Here is a 19,432-nt window from a genome sequence, read left to right on the forward strand (position 1 = left end):
GAGATTTTTGTTTAGCACATAATTTTTTTCTACATGTTCTTTATTGTGATTATATCTCACTTTTGTGGTGCCGCTGGACAATTTATACTGTAATGGTGGAGATTGACATTATTTATTTTTATGTGTTTACACATGCGCAGTATTCTTCCTTTATTTAACCACTTCAATACAGGGCTTTAATACCCACCTCCATACCGGGCCTATTCTGGCACTTCTCTCCTAGGCTTTCACTGCTCCTTAGTAAGACATTTTATTTCAGTTTTTGGCCATGCTCCATTTTATAAATGTGTGATGAACATGTTGCCTTATGAGTTTATGTGACATCTCCATTAATAGCTGTAAAATAATTGTAATTATGAATATATTTCATTTAGATTTGCATCTATGTAGGTGTGTAATATAGTTTCCCAGAAGGCCCTGTTATACAGACGATTTGGTGCCTAAGCTTGTTTATTTAAACAATGGGACGCAAACCTCTTTGTTCTACAAATATTCACTTTAAAGGATCCCTCGTTTAGATATGCAATCAAGGTGGCCAGTCCATCATCAATGTTTAACTTAACTGAAAAGTCAAGGTAAATCACCCGTTTAAATTAATCTGTGCCAAGGATTTGCATTAAAGGGGCCTGACTTATGCAAAGAATAGGAATTGGACATGTAGCCAATCCTTAACCAGGAATAGGGAGGCCCACTAATCAGAGCCACGTCATGCCAACCAATGAGGCATCAGCCTGTAATGATATACACAGACTAGATGGGAGAGGAGAGCACACACTCTATGGTAGAGCAGTCACCAGAATGGAACCTTGGTGGGCAGTAGCATGGTAATGGTAACTATGAGAAATCTCCCTTGTACTTGTATCTAAATGTTTGTCTTATGTCTTTTCTGTCCTGTTGTTTTGTAGATTAATGTTTTGCGTATTATACTCTGTATTCCTTCATGTAATCTGTGATTTTTACCCTTTTCCTGTACAATAGATAGATTTATGTGCATTAGTTTAGGCCTCCTTACTATTTACCAATATATTGTTGTTATTGTGTTAAAGCTTTCACTCATGGTCAAAGACATCTCATTATCCCAAATCATATATGAGAGATATTAAATCTCAAATATAACATACGGGTAACAAACAGACATACTAGAAAGAGGAAGACACAAATCTTGTTTGACCCATCATGCGCGCCTTCCAACAAGCTATAGAAGTAATGTCAGACTAAAAATCTGAGAATCAAGGTAACATATTTTTGTATCATCAGCAAAACGTAATTATTTAAAGTCTATACTATTAAACTCATTAATTTCAAATGCAGTATTTCAAATGAATTATTTTGCTTATGCTTTTTACCAATTGTATTTTCTTGGCTTCTGTGTTATTTATTGCACAGCAGCCTTTCTTTTTCTTTTCTTTTTTTAAGGCAACTGTACAAGGAATGCATAACAAGCAACTGATGCCAAAATAATGTTATCCTTTTTACATTAGAGGTCTGTTTTTATCAATGTCTCTCTTATAAGAACAGCAGTTAATTCTCATTGGGTACCAATCAGATACACATGTTTATATATGATTGACAGCCTTTAGTAAGCAAATAATAATACAACAGAGCTTATGTGGCTTATAAGACTTTACAAAAAGTAATGAGTGTTGTGCATAGTCTAGTTGCTTATTAGCAACCAGTGGGAAATAATCTTTAACTGAACTGCCTACTGTAGCATAAACCTGATTGGTTGCCATGCCATAAGGCATTTTACACATCATCACTGGTCTACAGTATTTTTGACTGTATTGAATAGTCCTGTTTGTTTTTATTGATGGTATTAAAATGATTACTTACCCAATAGTGCAGCCAGCATCGGCATCAATAATCCAAACACAATTTAGGTTGTGATCGTAGGGTGCAGGATAACCAGGTGACAACACTCGGCCAACTTTCTCTCCATGGATTAAACCACCGCATTCCGCTACAGTAATACACAGTGTCACAGTTGTCACAAACTATATCTTCAGAATGTATATATATATTTTTTATTATTATTAAACCCACCTATGCACAAGGGAAGAGGCTGGTCCCACACTCTGCGCTCACCGGTCAAACATACTAAAACACGGCTGCCACGTAAGCTATAACCAGGATCACAGTTGAAAGTCACAGAACTTCCTGCAAAATGCCCCTCATCTTTATCCTTGTAGCCATACAGAGGTGTCCCTGGGTCTTCGCACTTAATCAGCTCAAAACCTGCAATGTTAAGACAAGGACATTAAAGTAAACATGATAATGCTTTAGGACCGCTCTGCCTGCCTCTGGCACCATCACTTTGTCAGCAGGAGGATAATTACAATCAATGCCAGGTTTCATGGCACAGAGGTGTTGAAACAGCGTGACAGTCTTGTCATCATGCCATTGGATATGGCTATAGGGGACAACATCATAAAATAGATTGCTAAAATAAAGGTGATTTAAAAATACAGATAAGTTACATGAGAATAAGTCAGATATGTATAAAAAGGCAAATTAAACACAAATTACTGCATTAAGACTGCTACATAATAAGTCTCACAGGATGGTCATTTGCTCTCCTAGCAATAGAGACAGAAGCCTTCAGCGTTTCATTTGACAGCCAATTAGCCACTGAATTGTGGCAGTTGTAATGCCATAGTCAGAGTCATAACTAATAAATTCGTAAAAAGCAAGACTAAAAATTCCTCTGTGCATTATTTAGAACTATGCCATGACACATCATTAAACAGAACTGTAAATCATACCCTACATTGATAGGAAGCACTATTTAAAGATTGAAATTATTTTTCAAAAAGTTTAAGGCTTAATGTATAGTACAAAGATTCATAGGCCTTATGATTTGTAGAACATGTTGGGGATTCCCACACACTCTCTTACTTTCTTTTTCTATCTCATCACATATGGTTAGAATAGGACAGCTGTACTTACGTTACAAAGTTTGCTCACTTACTAAGTTATATAAGGCATATAAGGTAACTGTTAACATTTAGTCACTAAGATACTTAACAACATATTGGACAATACTGAAGGCCTAATGACATTTTCTAAAGCATGAGAATGCTCACAGTTACCCTGTTGCAATCCCCTACATAGACCATTCAGTGACACTTAGGCCGCGTAATTAAGTCGACGCATGCTTGGAAGCATTGAACTTTGTTTTATTCAGCACGTCGTGTGTTTGACGTCACCGCGTTCTGACGTTTTTGGAACGATGGTGTGTACGCACATCAGACCATCAGGCCACTTCAGCGGCGAACCGATGGAAATGGCCCATCGGACCATTCTCATCGGTTTGGAACGACCATGTGTACGAGGCCTTAAAGGAGTTCCAAAGTCCCAAGGTTTTTCACCTTAATGCATTCTATGCATTAAAGTGAAAAACCTTCTGTGCTGCAGCTGCCCCCCAGAGCCCCCTTTTTTCTGCAATCCCCTACATAGACCATTCAGTGACACTTAGGCCGCGTACACACGGTCGTTCCAAACCGATGAGAATGGACTGAGGTTCAGTTTCATCGGTCCAAACCGACCGTGTGTATAGCCCATCGGTCTGTTGTCCTTCGGTCCAAAATTTTAAAACATGCTTCAAAATCGAACCGATGGCCCGCTGCCCGATTGGTCTAAACCGATGGTTAGTACAGAAAGCATCGGTTCAAAACCCACGCATGCTCAGAATCAAGTCAACGCATGCTTGGAAGCATTGAACTTTGTTTTATTCAGCATGTCGTGTGTTTGACGTCACCGTGTTCTGACCCGATCGGTTTTTGGAACGATGGTGTGTACGCACATCAGACCATCAGGCCACTTCAGCGGCGAACCGATGGAAATGGCCCGTCAGACCATTCTCATCGGTTTGGAACGACCATGTGTACGCGGCCTTAAAGGAGTTCCAAAGTCCCAAGGTTTTTCACCTTAATGCATTCTATGCATTAAAGTAAAAAACCTTCTGTGCTGCAGCTGCCCCCCAGAGCCCCCTTTTTTCTTACCTGAACCCGTTTGTTCAAGCGAGGAGCATGAGCCTAGCAACTCCAGGCACTGTCTCGGGTCCTCATTGGATAGATTTATAGCAGCAGGAGCCATTGGCTCTTGCTGCTACAAATCAAATTCAGTGACACAGGAGCCAGGGGCGGGGTATGGGTGCCCCCATGGAAAGCGGCTCTCAGAGGGGGCACCTGCTGAAGAGGAGGAGCCAGGAACACCACTAGGGGACCCCAGAAAAGGAGGATCAGAGACACTCTGTGCAAAACCCTTGAACAGAATAGGCAAGTATGATATGTTGTTATTAAAAAATATATATATACCTTTACAATCACTTTAAATGGTTCACTTTGCTTGTAAATATACAGAGATTTTCTGCTACTCTAGTTAAATAAGGCAATTATCTATATCCAGAGTGTTTGAAGGAAAGAAATCATCCCACTGTTCTATTATATTCTGTCAGAATACAATAATCACTACCCGTGGCTATAGCGAATGAAAAAACAAAAAAGACAGGCTAGTTATACTGAAGTTAATTGATAGGTCGGCTTCAGTACAACTAGCCTGCCTATACATGGATCAAAATTTGATTTGTCTATGGCTGGCTTAAGTATCAGCTTTCATTCTCCTGAATATGCTATACTGTGGAAAACTGAGACGTGATTGTTTTTTATGGATAAATCATATCATTGCACACCATTCTGATACATTTTTAAATGCATACGTAGTACATATTTAAAACACAACTGCTATTCATCGCTCAAACTATGAAGCAACTGAACATATTGTTCAGTTTATTTTAACATCTTTTCTGCATGAGTTGTAGATAATGTTGGGATGACACAGGAAATGAGAAAGCATGATAATATCATCATGGATAAAATGTGATTACAAAATTATATGAAAACATTGACTTACCTGAATGTTTTTCTTCAGTGCAATGACCTTCATTACTCATTTTGGTACAACAATTACTACATAGATGAAATCCCTGCAGCTAAGCCACTCGATCTACCTCATTTTATTACAACCACTGTGTGACAACGAAAGCTGGTGTCTATAAGTTCAAACAGGATCTAGCAGAATAGTTATAAAAATGGCGCCCTGTACAGTGAATGACAACAGACATGCTGTATGCCTATTGCAACTACATTATATACCAGCAATGACATTAAATATTTTCATTGTTTATACTTTGTAAAGTTTTCTGAAGGTCAGTTTCGTATTTGCTAAATAAGCTGCTTAAAGCAGACCTTACATGCTCTTGCTGTTGTTTTTATAATTTTCTCCTCTGAGTTTCCTCCTCATTCTTCCCACTGGTCACACTGCTAGACACCAGGGGCTAGATTCACATAGATTAGCGGATCTTTAGATCCGCGTAGTCTATGTGATTTACGATCCGCCGGTGCAATTTTGCGAGGCTAGTGCCGTATTCACAAAGCACTTACCTCCAAACTTGCGCCGGCGGATCGTAACTCCCCCGGCGGAATTCAAATTCCGCGGCTAGGGGGAGTGTACAATTTAAATCAGGCTCATCCCCGCGCCGATTTAACTGCGCATGCGCCGCCGGCGAAATTTCCCAGTGCGCATTCTCCAAATGACGTTGCTAGGACGTCATTTTTTTCGGCGTTAACATAAATTACGGCCATCCGTATTCGCGACCTACTTACGGAAACGACGTAAAAATTCAAAACTCGGCCATACTTAACATTAGCTACCCCTCATATAGCAGGGGTAACTATCCGCCGGAAAAAGCCGAACGCAAACGACGTAAAAAAAAGCGACGGGCGGGCGCTCGTTTCTGAATCGATGTATCACCTCATTTGCATATTCGTAGCGAGTAAAACACGAAACGCCACCTAGCGGACAGCGGAAGATTGCAGCCTAAGATCCGACGGTGTAAGTCACTTCCACCTGTCGGATCTAAGGGAGATCTATGCATAACTGATTCTTATGAATCAGTCGCATAGATCCGACCGTCGGATCTCAGAGATACGACGGCGTATCAGGAGATACGCCGTCGTATGTCTTTGTGAATCTGGCCCCAGGTATGTGGGTGCCCTCTGTGCATGTTTGGACTTATGGACTCTATGGCCCTTGTATGCAGCTGTTGCCAAGAAAAAAACAGAGCCAAAGCAACACTGACTCGGAAGTAGCTGTCAATCACTTCCTTGAAAAGGATGAGTGGTGTGGCTTTGGTTCTGTGTCCATCTCAATCTGCCTGTGTGTACAGCACTATGGACAGCTGCACGGAATATTGTATTCCTAAATGGATGTGTGTGCGTGGTGGAGACTCCATTGGGACTCCAATAGGTACCGGCAAGCACACGTGGCAACCAAGAGATCTTTTATGAGTTGACAATGACTTTTTTATTACTTACGTTTTTTTAACGTAGAGAAGGTATAGAACCTTTATTGCTACCTCTGCCTATTTCCTAGGAAGATTTACCCTCTCCTGTGACCGCTGTCACAAGGACTGAAAGTGAGGGGAAATCTAAGGCCGGGTACACACGAGAGGATTTTTCCACGGAAACGGTCCGGAGGACCGTTTCCGCGGATAAATCCTCTGGAGGATTTTGAGCTCATGGTTGTACTAACCATGAGATCAAAATCCCCGCGGAATTCCGTCCGCGGTGACGTGTCGCGCCGCCGCGATGATGACGCGGCGACGTGCGCGACGCTGTCAAATAAGGAATTCCACGCATGCGTCGAATCATTACGACGCATGCGGGGGATGGATTCGGACGGATTGATCCCGTGAGTCTGTACAGACCAGCGGATCAATCTGTTGGAATGGATTCCAGCGGATCGATTTCTTAGCATGTCAAGAAATTTTGATCCGCTGGAAATCCATCCCCGGGGACAAAAATCTACGGAAACAGATCCGCTGGATCGTACACACCAGGGGATCTATCCGCTGGAGCCGGTCCACGGATCAATTCCAGCGGATCGATCCTCTCGTGTGTATGGGGCCTAAAGGTTTGAGTTGCCACTGGAAAAGAATTAAAGAGAATACATTTCCAATAAGGACACTTTTTCTGATGGGTGACAACGGTCTAAGATGAGATTTCCCTCACTTTCCAGAGAATACTTCTCATGCCGCATACACATGATGAGAAAATGCAATTTTTTTAATTGGTCGTGAAAAATGTGCGTGTGTATGCTCCAGGGCATTTTTATCGACGAGAAAAATTATCGTTTTATTTTTAGAACCTGCTCTATTTTTTCTCGTCGTTTTTCACATCGTTCTTTTTCACGTTGTGAAAATTGGTCGTTTGTACTTCCTGTTGTGTTTTGAATCAGGAAGTGCAGATAGCAAAAGAAAAATTCATAGGGGTTTCAACCATTCCCATTCTATTCAGGACTATGAAAGAATTTACAGTTGCTGAAAGTAGGATCTACTTCTCATATCTAATATTCTAAAGGTAAGACTGATCTTTTTTTTTTCCTAAGCTTAAGGCAACAGTCCAAAGTAATATTTATAATATATATCATTATCTTATATATGACACCTAACTCACATTTTTTGTAGACTACAGATTCTCTATATTTCTATTAGCCATAGAAGTTCCCATATTTAAATCTCATCAAAATCAAGCAGTATATTCTCCTGACAATACCTCAAGATTCATTTAATGTATTAAACAGGATGAAATTATAATTTGTGCTATGCATTGAAATCTCTGTCAAAATTATAATGAGGAATATATGACAGGATCTACAAGCTTTGACATAAGATGATCCCATAATAAGGCTCCTTATTAGCTTCAGGTACAAAGGACAAATCCTCTGTTCTGCAAGATCATAAAAGGATGACTGGTAATGAGACAATCCCCAAATGCCTTCTGTTGCATTGTTCCTTATGTGGATATTAGCAATTAACTGAAACATCTGGGAGAAAGTCTCCAAACCAAAAGTCTGCCAGTCTCCTTATATGATTAGATGGCAAAGCACTATGTGGACATGATGTGACAGCACAGGGTGGCTACCCAAGGTGTGGTGGTTGAATGGTATAGTTGTAATGAGAATATAAATAAAAACAGTGGTGCTAACAAGGTACAGGGCAGGTGATTTTAGTTAGGGAAAAATACATTCTCCAAAACCGATAATGGATGAAGAAAATGTACACAGCTACAAAAGTAAAAAAAAAATTGGATATAAATTGAATTTACAGTAAATCTTACTAATGGGGATTTTTGCTTAACCACTTCAATACAGGGCATTTTCACCCCCTTCCTGCCCAGACCAATTATTCGTTTTCAGCGCTGTCGCAATTTGAATGACAATTGCACAATCATGCAACACTGTACCCAAATGAAATCTTTGTTTTTTTCCCCCCACAAATAGGGCTTTCGTTTGGTAGTATTTGATCACCTCTGCGGTTTTTATTTTTTGCGCTATAAACAAAAAAAGAGCGTACATTTTGAAAAAAACACAATATTTTTTACTTTTTGAATTAATAAATATTACAATAATTTTTTTTTAAAAAACATTTTTTTCCTGAGTTTAGGTCGATATGTAATCTCCTACATATTTTTGGTAAAAAAAAAATCGCAATAAGCGTATATTGATTGGTTTGCGCAAAAGTTATAGCATCTACAAAATAGGGGATAGATTTATGGCATTTAATTTTTTTTTTTACTAGTAATGGTGGCGATCTACGTTTTTTATTGTGACCGTGACATTGCGACGGACTTATCGGACACTTTTGACATGTTTTTGGGACCATTCACATTTATACAGCGATTAGTGCTATAAAACTGTGTAAATGTGACTAGCAGGGAAGGGGTTAACACTATGGGCAATCAAGGGGTTAATATGTGATTCTAACTGTAGGGGAAGGGGATTAACAAGGGGAGGAGACCAATCTGTGTTCCTCTGTACTGGGAACACACATCGGTCTCCTCTGACAGGACATGGATCTGCGCGCCCCCTAGACGGCCGGGAAACCCAGTAGGGCATATGACGTCCACCCGGAGGGAGGAAAAGTTTCTGTCGACATCATTTTACAATGACTCGTAAGGAACCGGTTAAAGAAACCTATACTGAGCAATATACTCTGTTATTATTGAGTTCTTTCTGAGTTGCCAGGTTATCGCTGGTTTTGGAACATTAACTTGGGGATAGCAGGCACACCATGAAAGTCAGACTGAAGTCAGAACTTGTGGGGCTTGTGTCCATGAGCAAATGCAACATGCTTTTAGTTGAAAATGATTTAACATTAGTTTTGAGGTGCTTTGGGATCACTCGGAGTTATAGATGTATTTCACCTGTAGCTGGCTGCAGTAGAATTTGACCTAAATTGGTTCCAGCCTAAATTAATCTTGGTATGTGTTTATAAACTGGCTATGCATGCACATGTGTTATCACATTCTGCATGCCAGGTACCTGCCCCACCAATTAGGAGGGTTGAGGAAACACCTTCTAACCCATCTTGTAAAAAAATTGCCAACATTCTATGGAAATGGCTCTCAGGCATATCAGATATGAATAGATAAGTTAGAATTATACATACATAGTTAGTTAATGAAAAAAAAACTAAAAAATATTTCTTTAGAATCTCATGTGTTTCTTCTAAACCTTAAAGAAAAATAACAAACAGAAACAAACACAGTAACATGTAAGGATCTGCAAAGAACCAAGATTTAAAGAAAGAAGGTTATCATAATAATGTTGATTTAGTTTAGGGAATAGAGCTGCGCAGACAACAAAGAATGAGACATGTTTAAATTTAATGAGCAGATTTCTTACATAAGAGGTATCTAAAGTTTTGACTCACTGGAATAAAACAGCTCAAATCCTTTACTGGTATTTTCTGCATCTGTGATGAATTCAAGCCACAGTGCACTGGATGTGCTGTTCAGAATACGCCCCAACATCTCTGACTGGCTAAATGTTCCAAGAAGTCGGGCAGAATTATTGTGCCCATCGTATACCTAGAGAAGAAAGGAAGAAAGGAGATCACACTGACTATTGCTGTTAGGAGTTTCTTTTTTAGACATTTACTTTTGTTTATGTAATGCTCTCTGATGTGATCATACCCATATATACTGTAGATTGCATCTTATTTATACATTTTGCAATGCTCTTTAAATATGTCTGCAAACCATGTTGCTTAATTATTTAACACGATTTTTAAGATTTACCTATATATTTTTCATTTAATTTTCATTTGCCTTTTATCAAATTCCTAATTTGCTTATTGCAGGCCATATATGTGTTAAATTCCAAACACATTTTCTTTTGAAAAATCTGAAAGTGTGCATTTTGTAATCTGATGGTGCCACCATTGATTTTGAAATTAGACTAACCAAGCTTTTAATTTCACCAAATTTTTCCCCAAATTTCCAACATGCCTGATCACTCAAATTTGATGGCCGCACAAAAGTCCACCGTCACTGCTTCCCACTAATGGGGTGAAATTCAAACAAAAATTCTTAGTTATGAAAGAAAATTGTTTTGGTATTGGACCTATGTGTGGCCAGCTATAGTTTGCTAAAAAATGCCAAATGAACATAACTAGAACGTTCAGAAAGGGAACAATGACAGCCTGCAAATTTATTTGATCAAAGTGGAACTTTAGTCAGAAAATTAAATCTTGAAAGATTGCTACATGTTGGTGATTTTAGCAGGTATAGCTATGTAAAACATTAAAATTAAGTGCTTATACCTTTTAAAAAACAGTAAGGCACTGTCTCACCCTGCTCTGCACAGCAATACGCAGTGAGTCACTAAAGGCTGATTTTCTGACAACCTCAAGATTTACTGCTGCTGAGGGGGGAGGAAACAACAGAAATGACATAGACTGTGCCGTGGGAACACTGACTAAAGAAAGGGAAAAGGAAACTTTGAGAGGACAAACTTTGCTGCCAGGAAGACTTACAAAAATAGTGTCTTATCTTTTCACCCTGATATTTTCTGCCTAGGCAGCAGCAGTCTGTAAATTTCAGCAATGTAAAGCTTCTGTCAGCCTTCCTCTCTAGCTGAGCCAATACATACAATACAATCAAGGCTGGAAATGTACACATTTTATTTACAGAAAGTGACATATAGTTTTTGAGACTAAGAAGAGGGGGAGAGTTTTTAATAAGTAATAAGTCACCACCAAACAGAAACAGGAGCATTACTGGAGGCAATTTACAGCACACACATTTTAGAAGCATGATTATTAATGTGGAATGTATGTTCTTTTGTTAAAGAACATTAATTGATATCAAACTGGTATGGGTAAAGTTCCGCTTTAATTCTGATTGCTGAAAAATGGGATGAGAATGCTTGTCCAGACACCAGCTTCCAATGGGGGTCTCCAGGAACTTCCTAACGTGTTCTAGGCTAGCACAGGGTTTCTTCCCAGATATACTATATGTGTCTAATACAGATCCCTAGAAATGTGTCCACAGGGCTTAAAAAGTAGACATATTGCCCATAGATTGAAGGAGCAGTCCTCTTCTTTAAGACTTGCTGCCATAGAAAGTAAGTCTAGTAATCCTGCGGAGAAACACATTTTTCATCTGCGCTCATAACTTTGCTCTTTTGTTGATTACCCCAAATGTATTGACAAAGGAACGTCTGAGGCAGGGTCTCCAAACTTTTTTAACCAAAAGGCCAGTTTACTGTCCTTCAGACTTTAGGGGGGCCAGACTGTGAGCAGTGGGAGTAGAAACTGTTCTGTCATCCATGCGATTAAACAATGCATATTTGGCATTGGGGGGGGGGGGGGATAATGCCCAATTGTTGGTGTCAGTTGGAGGAATAGTGCCTCATCATTGGTGTCAGTAGGGGGGATAGTGCCCCATCATTCATGTCAGTGGGAGGAATATTGCACCATCATTGGTGTCAGTGGGAGGCATTATTCCCATCATCGATGTCAGTGGGAGGAATTATGCCCCATTGTTTGACACAGTGGAAGGAAAAGTTCCCCAAGGGCCAAATAAAGGCAAGGAAAGGGCCACATCTGGCCCCTGGGCCAGAGTTTGGAGATCACTGCTCTAAGGACACAGACTAAGCAGTAAAAGTCAAGGATGCACTTTGAAATCTAGCCATCTAGGATGGGTAGTACTATGGGGTTGAATTCTAGATGACCTTTTTGTTTTACAGAAATAATCTAAATCACTAGTCTTACCCATATGAAAAGCTTTATATGCACAAAATATAATTAAGTTAGATTTTATGCAATTTTTTAATTCTATTCATATTACTCAGGTATATACATTGTGTGTGTATATATATATATATATATATATATATATATATATATATATATATATATATATATATCTCACAGTGCACTACATAAATAATAAAGTAACAGACGCATTACAAACTAAATAAAAATGTACCGAAAAGGCAAAAAAAAGCATACATTCACACACAACCCAACCAAGAAAGATGAAAGGTTTGGGGAAGGACTACTTGATTTCCCCTTTACCCTGAAACCAATGGTGTACAATGTAATTCCCATTTACATCGGACTATCAATGTCTTTGAGGTTAGAGAATAAAGTGAAAGAGTCCACATGTTTCTAAAAAAAAGATATTAAATATATATCTATATAAATTATGGTGGTTCTAAACATGCCTCTTGAAAGCCTATTTTTTTCTCTGATCTAAAGTTAGATTTTGCATTGCACTACTGTGCTACAACTGCCTGCCAAGCAGTTGGCACACTTTTACAACACAGTGCCATTGATTTCAATGGGTATGTTTGGAAAGCTTCACTCCCTGCCAAACATGGCATGACTAGTTCCATTTGCTGCACAGTGAAGTCAAGCATCATAGCAGCAACATTGTGTACTGACCACAGTGGCCCCATGTTTTTTTCATAGGTGGGTGGTAGGGGCACAGTAAAAACAGGGATCAACACCTGTTTTTACTGCCCCCTTGTCACCCATGTGAACTCAACCTAAGAACAACAGCTAAGAGTGAATTTTGAGATTCTTCTAATGATAATTATATATATATATATATATATATATATATATATATATATATATATATATACAGAGAGATAGATATAGATATTGATCTATCTACAGTAGGTGCATGCGATATTGTGTCATTCTCGCTCCCTTTCTCGGCGAGATTGAGCACCTACGAGCCCCATCGCGGGAGCCAGCGCCGAGCTGGCTTGCCGCGATAGAGACAAAGCCGCCATAGAAGCGTCGGGAGATCCGACTTGGATTCCCGCCAATTCTACACGTGTGCGGCGTTTGTTATGAATCCTGAGGGGGAAGTCCCCGCCGGATTTTATGGGTTATGGGTTGTAAGGAGAGCCCCCCTACGCCGAAAAAACGGCGTAGGGGGTCCCCCTACAATCCATACCAGACCCGTATCCAAAGCACGCTACCCGGCCGGCCAGGAAGGGAGTGGGGACGAGCGAGCGCCCCCCCCCCCCTCCTGAGCCGTACCAGGCTGCATGCCCTCAACATGGGGGGGTTGGGTGTTCTGGGGCAGGGGGGCGCACTGCGGGGCCCCCCACCTCAGAGCACCCTGTCCCCATGTTGATGAGGACAGGGCCCCTTCCCGACAACCCTGGCCGTTGGTTGTCGGGGTATGCGGGCGGGAGGCTTATCGGAATCTGGGAGCCCCCTTTAATAAGGGGGCCCCCAGATACCGGCCCCCCACCCTAAGTGAATGGATATGGGGTACATCGTACCCCTAACCATTCACCTGTAGGAAAAATGTCAAAGTTAATAAATACACCACACAAGGGTTTTTAAAATAATTTATTTTTCTGCTCCGGAGGCTCCCCATGTCTTCTTTATTAGCTCTTTTACCAGGGGGAGCTTCTTCTTTGACGTCTTCGGGTGGGTGGGGGCCGCCGTCTGGTTCTCTCCCACCGCCGGGGGGGTCGCTTTCCAGGGGGTCTTCTCCGCTCTCCGGGGGTCTCCTTCTATGTTCGCCGCTCTCCGCTGTTGACTCGGCGGAAGAAGAACTCAGAGCACGGAAGAAGAAGATAGACGTTCAGCGCTGAAGGAGAAGGCACCGGACAGCTGGAGGAAGAACTGGGGTGCGCCGAGTCAACAGCGGAGAGCGGCGAACATAGAAGGAGACCCCCGGAGAGCGGAGAAGACCCCCCGGATAGCGGAGAAGACCCGTCGGGATAGCGGAAGAAGAAGCCCCCCCGCCGAAGACGCCGGAGGAAATACGCCGGGGGGTGGGGGCTTTTTTAAAAGCGACCCCCCCCGGCGGTGGAAGAGAACCAGACGGCGGCCCCCACCCACCCGAAGACGTCAAAGAAGAAGCTCCCCCTGGTAAAAGAGCTAATCAAGAAGACAGGGGGAGCCTCTGGAGCAGAAAAATAAATTATTTTAAAAACCCTTGTGTGGTGTATTTATTAACTTTGACATTTTTCCTACAGGTGAATGGTTAGGGGTACGATGTACCCCATATCCATTCACTTAGGGTGGGGGGCCGGTATCTGGGGGCCCCCTTATTAAAGGGGGCTCCCAGATTCCGATAAGCCTCCCGCCCGTATACCCCGACAACTAGGCATGTGCAAAAGGGAAAATTTAGTTTCGTTTCGTTTTGTTTTAATTCGTTATTTAATTAATTTCGTTAAGTTAGGTTCGTTACATGTGTTAAATTCGTTTTCGGAACTCGTTCGTTTTCGACCGAATTTCGAAAAATCCGGTCGAATTCGAAAATTCTCTCTTCGAATATAATTTCGAAATTCGATCGGAATTAGAAAAAAAAAATTTCGAATTCCAAATCGAAAACCCGCGGACGAAATTCGATCGGAATTCCAAAAAAAAAAAAAAAAATGTTTTTTTCGAATTCCAAATCGAAAACCCACGGACGAAATTCGATCGGAATTCCAAAAAAAAAATTCGAATTCCGATCGAATTTCGTCCGCGGGTTTTCGATTCGGAATCGAAAACGTTCGTTCGGATTCGGTAAATTCATTAATATTGCAATTCGGGAATTCGTATGCATCCGAATGTCCGAATAATGAAAAATGTGTCCGAATTTCGATTCGGAACGAAACGAAATGCACATGCCTACCGACAACCAACGGCCAGGGTTGTCGGGAAGGGGCCCTGTCCTCATCAACATGGGGACAGGGTGCTCTGAGGTGGGGGGCCCCGCAGTGCGCCCCCCTGCCCCAGAGCACCCAACCCCCCCATGTTGAGGGCATGCAGCCTGGTACGGCTCAGGAGGGGGGGGGGCGCTCGCTCGTCCCCACTCCCTTCCTGGCCGGCCGGGTAGCGTGCTTTGGATACGGGTCTGGTATGGATTGTAGGGGGACCCCCTACGCCGTTTTTTCGGCGTAGGGGGGGCTCTCCTTACAACCCATAACAGACCTAAGGGCCCGGTATGCTCCTGAGGGGGGAACCCATGCCAGATTTTTATTTAAAATCCGGCGGGGACTTCCCCCTCAGGATTCATAACAAACGCCGCACACGTGTAGAATTGGCGGGAATCCAAGTCGGATCTCCCGTCGCTTCTATGACGCGCTTGCTGGGATGTGCTGTCACTATTTCAGTGAGTGCGAGATGTCGGTGAGATCTCTGCACCATGTCGCCGAGAATCAGCGCGATGCTGTTGTGCTAAAAACACAATATCACAAACACATACTGTATCTATCTATAGATAGATAGATAGATAGATAGATAGATAGATAGATAGATAGATAGATAGATAGATAGATAGATAGATAGATAGATAGATAGATAGATAGAAAGATATATTGATAATGAAAACTAGAATTATGCACTTAATGCATCAAACTGTGTTTGTCTTGAATCAATTAAATAAAAATTACCTTTAGCTGGTCTCCAGGTGTAAGGTTAAATGTCCGAGCCCTCAGTTGAACACCTTTGCCTGGCTGGCTATGGATGGAGTAGATGCATTCATGGTGGTTGCTGTAGTTAGCTGGGTAATTTGGAGACAACAAAACACCCTGTGTCCCAGTGACAGATGCTCCGCATTCAGCTGAAATAGAAGAAGCGGGAAAAGAGTTAAGATCTACAAAAAGACTCATGACTCTTAATAAAGGGAGGGGGACTTTGATCTATAACTATAACCTATGCAAATTATACTAAAAGTAAAAAACAGGGCTTTTTTTATAAGCAGGAAGGTGGAGGAATGCAGTTCTGGCACAAGGGAAGGGGTGGTGGTGTGCTGGAGGGTCTATTGTTGCTGGCTGGTGAGGATCTATTGTTGCTGAGGGGATCTATTGTTACTGGTGGGGGATCTATTATCTATTGTTGCTGGGGGATGGGAGTTTTTATGTTGCTGCAAAGGATGTACTGTTGAGGGAGGGGTCTATTGTTGCTGGGGGATCTTCTGTTGCTGGAGAATTGATTGTTGCTGAGGTGGTCTATTGTTGCTGGCTGCAGGGGATATATTTAAATGCTTTTTCTGTTATCATTAACAAATCCCTTAGAAATTACTTAGCACCATGAAATGATAGTTGGATCTTTATTCTCTAAAAGGGGCAGTACTGGTTGGCTGGTAGGGATCAAACCAAAATATGGTGCTCAGATAGGGGTAGGGGGTGGAGACAAGTGGTGACTCAGAAGGGGGGAGTATCTACACCTATTGTCTTTGAGAAAAAAAGCCTGGTTAAAACTATAAATTGTATTATTCCCTGTCCATTAGTTCACACTCCTACTATTAGTTCCACTGTCCTACACTAAATCCCTGTTGCTACAACCACCACTCAGTTATGTCCTGGCCAATAGAATGTCATGTTTCCTAAACACTTTCTTTAGCAATGTTATACAACCCAATACGTAAGGATTCAAACCAAGGCGAATAAGTCTTTAAATATACTTCACATTGTTCAAAAAAAAAGCAGGGGGTGTAAAAAATCAATGACACTACACTGTGAACTTGATACAATCTAACACCTTTCTCTACTTTGCCGCACTAGATTGACTTGAGTCTTTCTACGTGAACTGAAAATGTTAAGCTGTGCTGTGAGAGCCTTTGCACATTCTAGAAAGTGTGAATTTCCTATTATCCTCTATGAAACATTCAGCTCTATGTCTTCTGATGTAAGAAAAATTGTGCGTGATTGTAAAACATTATGGAGCAGGGTGCTGAGAAAATATTGTTTCAACAAAAATTAGCAGTTTAGCTGCACAATAAAATTGCATTTAATTATCTTTTGTAGGAAGATAATTAGCCAAGACTGACAAAGGAAATAAAAATAGGTTAACGTGAGCTCTGGATGTTCAAGAGGCAGTATAACAATGTAGATGCAGTATGCTCTCACTAGATACGAAAACGTTTTAGGCTAAGTTAGAAAATATCTGTTGGACTAATGTTTTTAAACATGAAAAACTGTATTCTAAAACATAATTTTAATTAGTAATATCCAATCCGTTTTTATGCAAGGGCTGCATTTCTTCTTTTCTTGCATATTTTCCTTTAAGTGAAGGTAAACCCCAGTAATAAACTTTCTTTAATTTGCTCCCCTTTCACCTGTTAAATACACAATTAGTGGTGCAAAACATACCTATTGATGCTATTCATTATCAGCCCTTCCTAGTTCAACTCTGTAGACTACAGAACATCTCCTCCTATGTTATGGAGAAGAGGATAATGAGATGTGTTTTGTAGTCCTAACACACTCCCTCACCTAAAGTGACAGCACTAGAAAAAGTATTCAGCCACTACAAGTACGGGTAAGCTGAGTTATATTACACTTTTGTTGTCCCTCTTCCTCAAACTTGATCTTGTTTTTCTCTTTTCCCCCTATTTTTCATCTACTTTATAAATCATAAGTTTGATTGGCAGACTGTTTTGGACCATACCACATTGTAAAACTACACATTTGACCACCACTGAAACATTATTGCCTTTACCTACTAGAGTGGAGTAAACTTGATATTCCTTATTCTATACATACTATAACTTTGTAAAACTATGGTGCTCTTGGGTTACTAAAAAAACTAGTCTACTGCCTGTACAGAATATTATTTTCTTACTTTAAGTGCTCATGTGTTGACAGTTTTTATAAAAATAACTTATATATGACACGCCAGGGGCGTACCTACAGGAGTCAAAGGGTTTGCAATTGCGACTTGGCCCTATGCTCAAGGGGGCACATAAGGCCCCCCTATACACCTGGATAGGAGGGGTGGCGTGGGGTTACAGCAACATATAAAGGAACCCATGTCCTCTATTTTCCTCCTACAGCCGCTAAAAGCCAGCTTCTCCTCCCCTCCCATGCACAGGCATTCAGTGGCTGAAGAAGAAAAATGGAAGGGATTGGTTCCTCTATATGCCATGCCCCCTGCCACCCCTCCTATACAGATCTTTCTGCTGTCCCCACTCCCCTGAGTACACTCCTGACCCCCCCCAGTGCAGCTGGCATTCCGCTGTCCTTTTCCACTGGCTGCTGTGGGCGATGTGTCAAGATTCGGGCCAGCCCCTTCCTTTTTTGAATGAACAGAATCAGTGATCAGTACCGAACAATGACTCATAACTGTGTTTACTATTCTTTAGTTTGTATATGAATAGGAATCTCTGTACAGAGCTATCATTGTCTATTCATTCTGTGCAGCGGAGATGGAGATTAAGATGCGTGTCCTCAATCTCCTTTCTCTGTCTCAAAGGTTGAATATCAGAGGTCTGTTTAGACCCCTGATAATTCACCAAAGCCCCTCAATGGGGGCTCCTAAAAAAAGAAAAAAATATATAAAAAATGTAAATTGTAAATAAATAAATAAAATAAAATGTTAAAAAAAATGTAAAAACTACTAACACCAGTGGCAGAACTACCAGGGTTGCAAAGGTCGCACATGCGACCATGCCCTGCTAGTCTGCTTGTAGAGAAGGTCCCTGGTCTCAGAGGGAAGTTTCCCGCATGGAGGTTAGGAGTGCCGTGCATGGTCCGGAAGGTTCTAATTATGTCTCTGTGACACATCAATTCCAAATTAGTGGTAGCAATGCCAACTTTATGGCATGGAACATTTACCTTAAAACAACAAAAGTGCCATACCTAGACTTTTGCCAAAACCCTAATTATTTGTGTTAGTTCAGCAATAATGTCTATTCAGGAGTGGCTTGTTATACTGTCCACCATGGCTTGTGACACTTGTGATAAGAGACACTCCAGGATGCACACATGCTCTAAAATGATGAACATTGTAGTGGCATGTGCTTAACATGTGTCTCAAAATGCCAATATTGCATACTACAGAATTTTAAATAAGATCTGATGATGATGACCCTGTGCCTTAGCAATGCCAGCGTTTAAAGAGTTTGGAGTCATCACATTAGCAAGTGAATGCAATTTTGTTTTTGTAAGTGTAATTCTTTCATATGTACACCTAGTTGCTTGTTAAAAAAAGGTAAAGATGTAAGTAGCAATACAGTTAATAAATACAATCAATTGGATGTAAAACTTTATGTTTTAATGCATTGTTTTCTATTGCTGACACTGTTTGCACTGCTGAAACATTAACATATTTTGCAATGAAGAGAAC

General features: G+C 41.0%; 1 protein-coding gene across 1 annotated transcript in view; it reads right to left on the reverse strand.

The window, feature by feature from the left end:
• CSMD2 (CUB and Sushi multiple domains 2) overlaps positions 1-19,432 on the reverse strand; it is a 1,186,454-nt gene that overhangs the window by 218,335 nt on the left and 948,687 nt on the right. Inside the window, exons 22-25 of the mRNA XM_040337101.1 lie at positions 15,757-15,926; positions 9,773-9,929; positions 2,044-2,235; positions 1,834-1,960 (exon numbers count right to left, since the gene is read on the reverse strand). Coding sequence (XP_040193035.1) covers positions 1,834-1,960; positions 2,044-2,235; positions 9,773-9,929; positions 15,757-15,926 — 646 coding nt within the window. The remainder of the gene's footprint in view (positions 1-1,833; positions 1,961-2,043; positions 2,236-9,772; positions 9,930-15,756; positions 15,927-19,432) is intronic.

The sequence above is a fragment of the Rana temporaria genome, chromosome 2 (assembly GCF_905171775.1).
Source record: "Rana temporaria chromosome 2, aRanTem1.1, whole genome shotgun sequence".
Taxonomy (NCBI): Eukaryota; Metazoa; Chordata; class Amphibia; order Anura; family Ranidae; genus Rana; species Rana temporaria.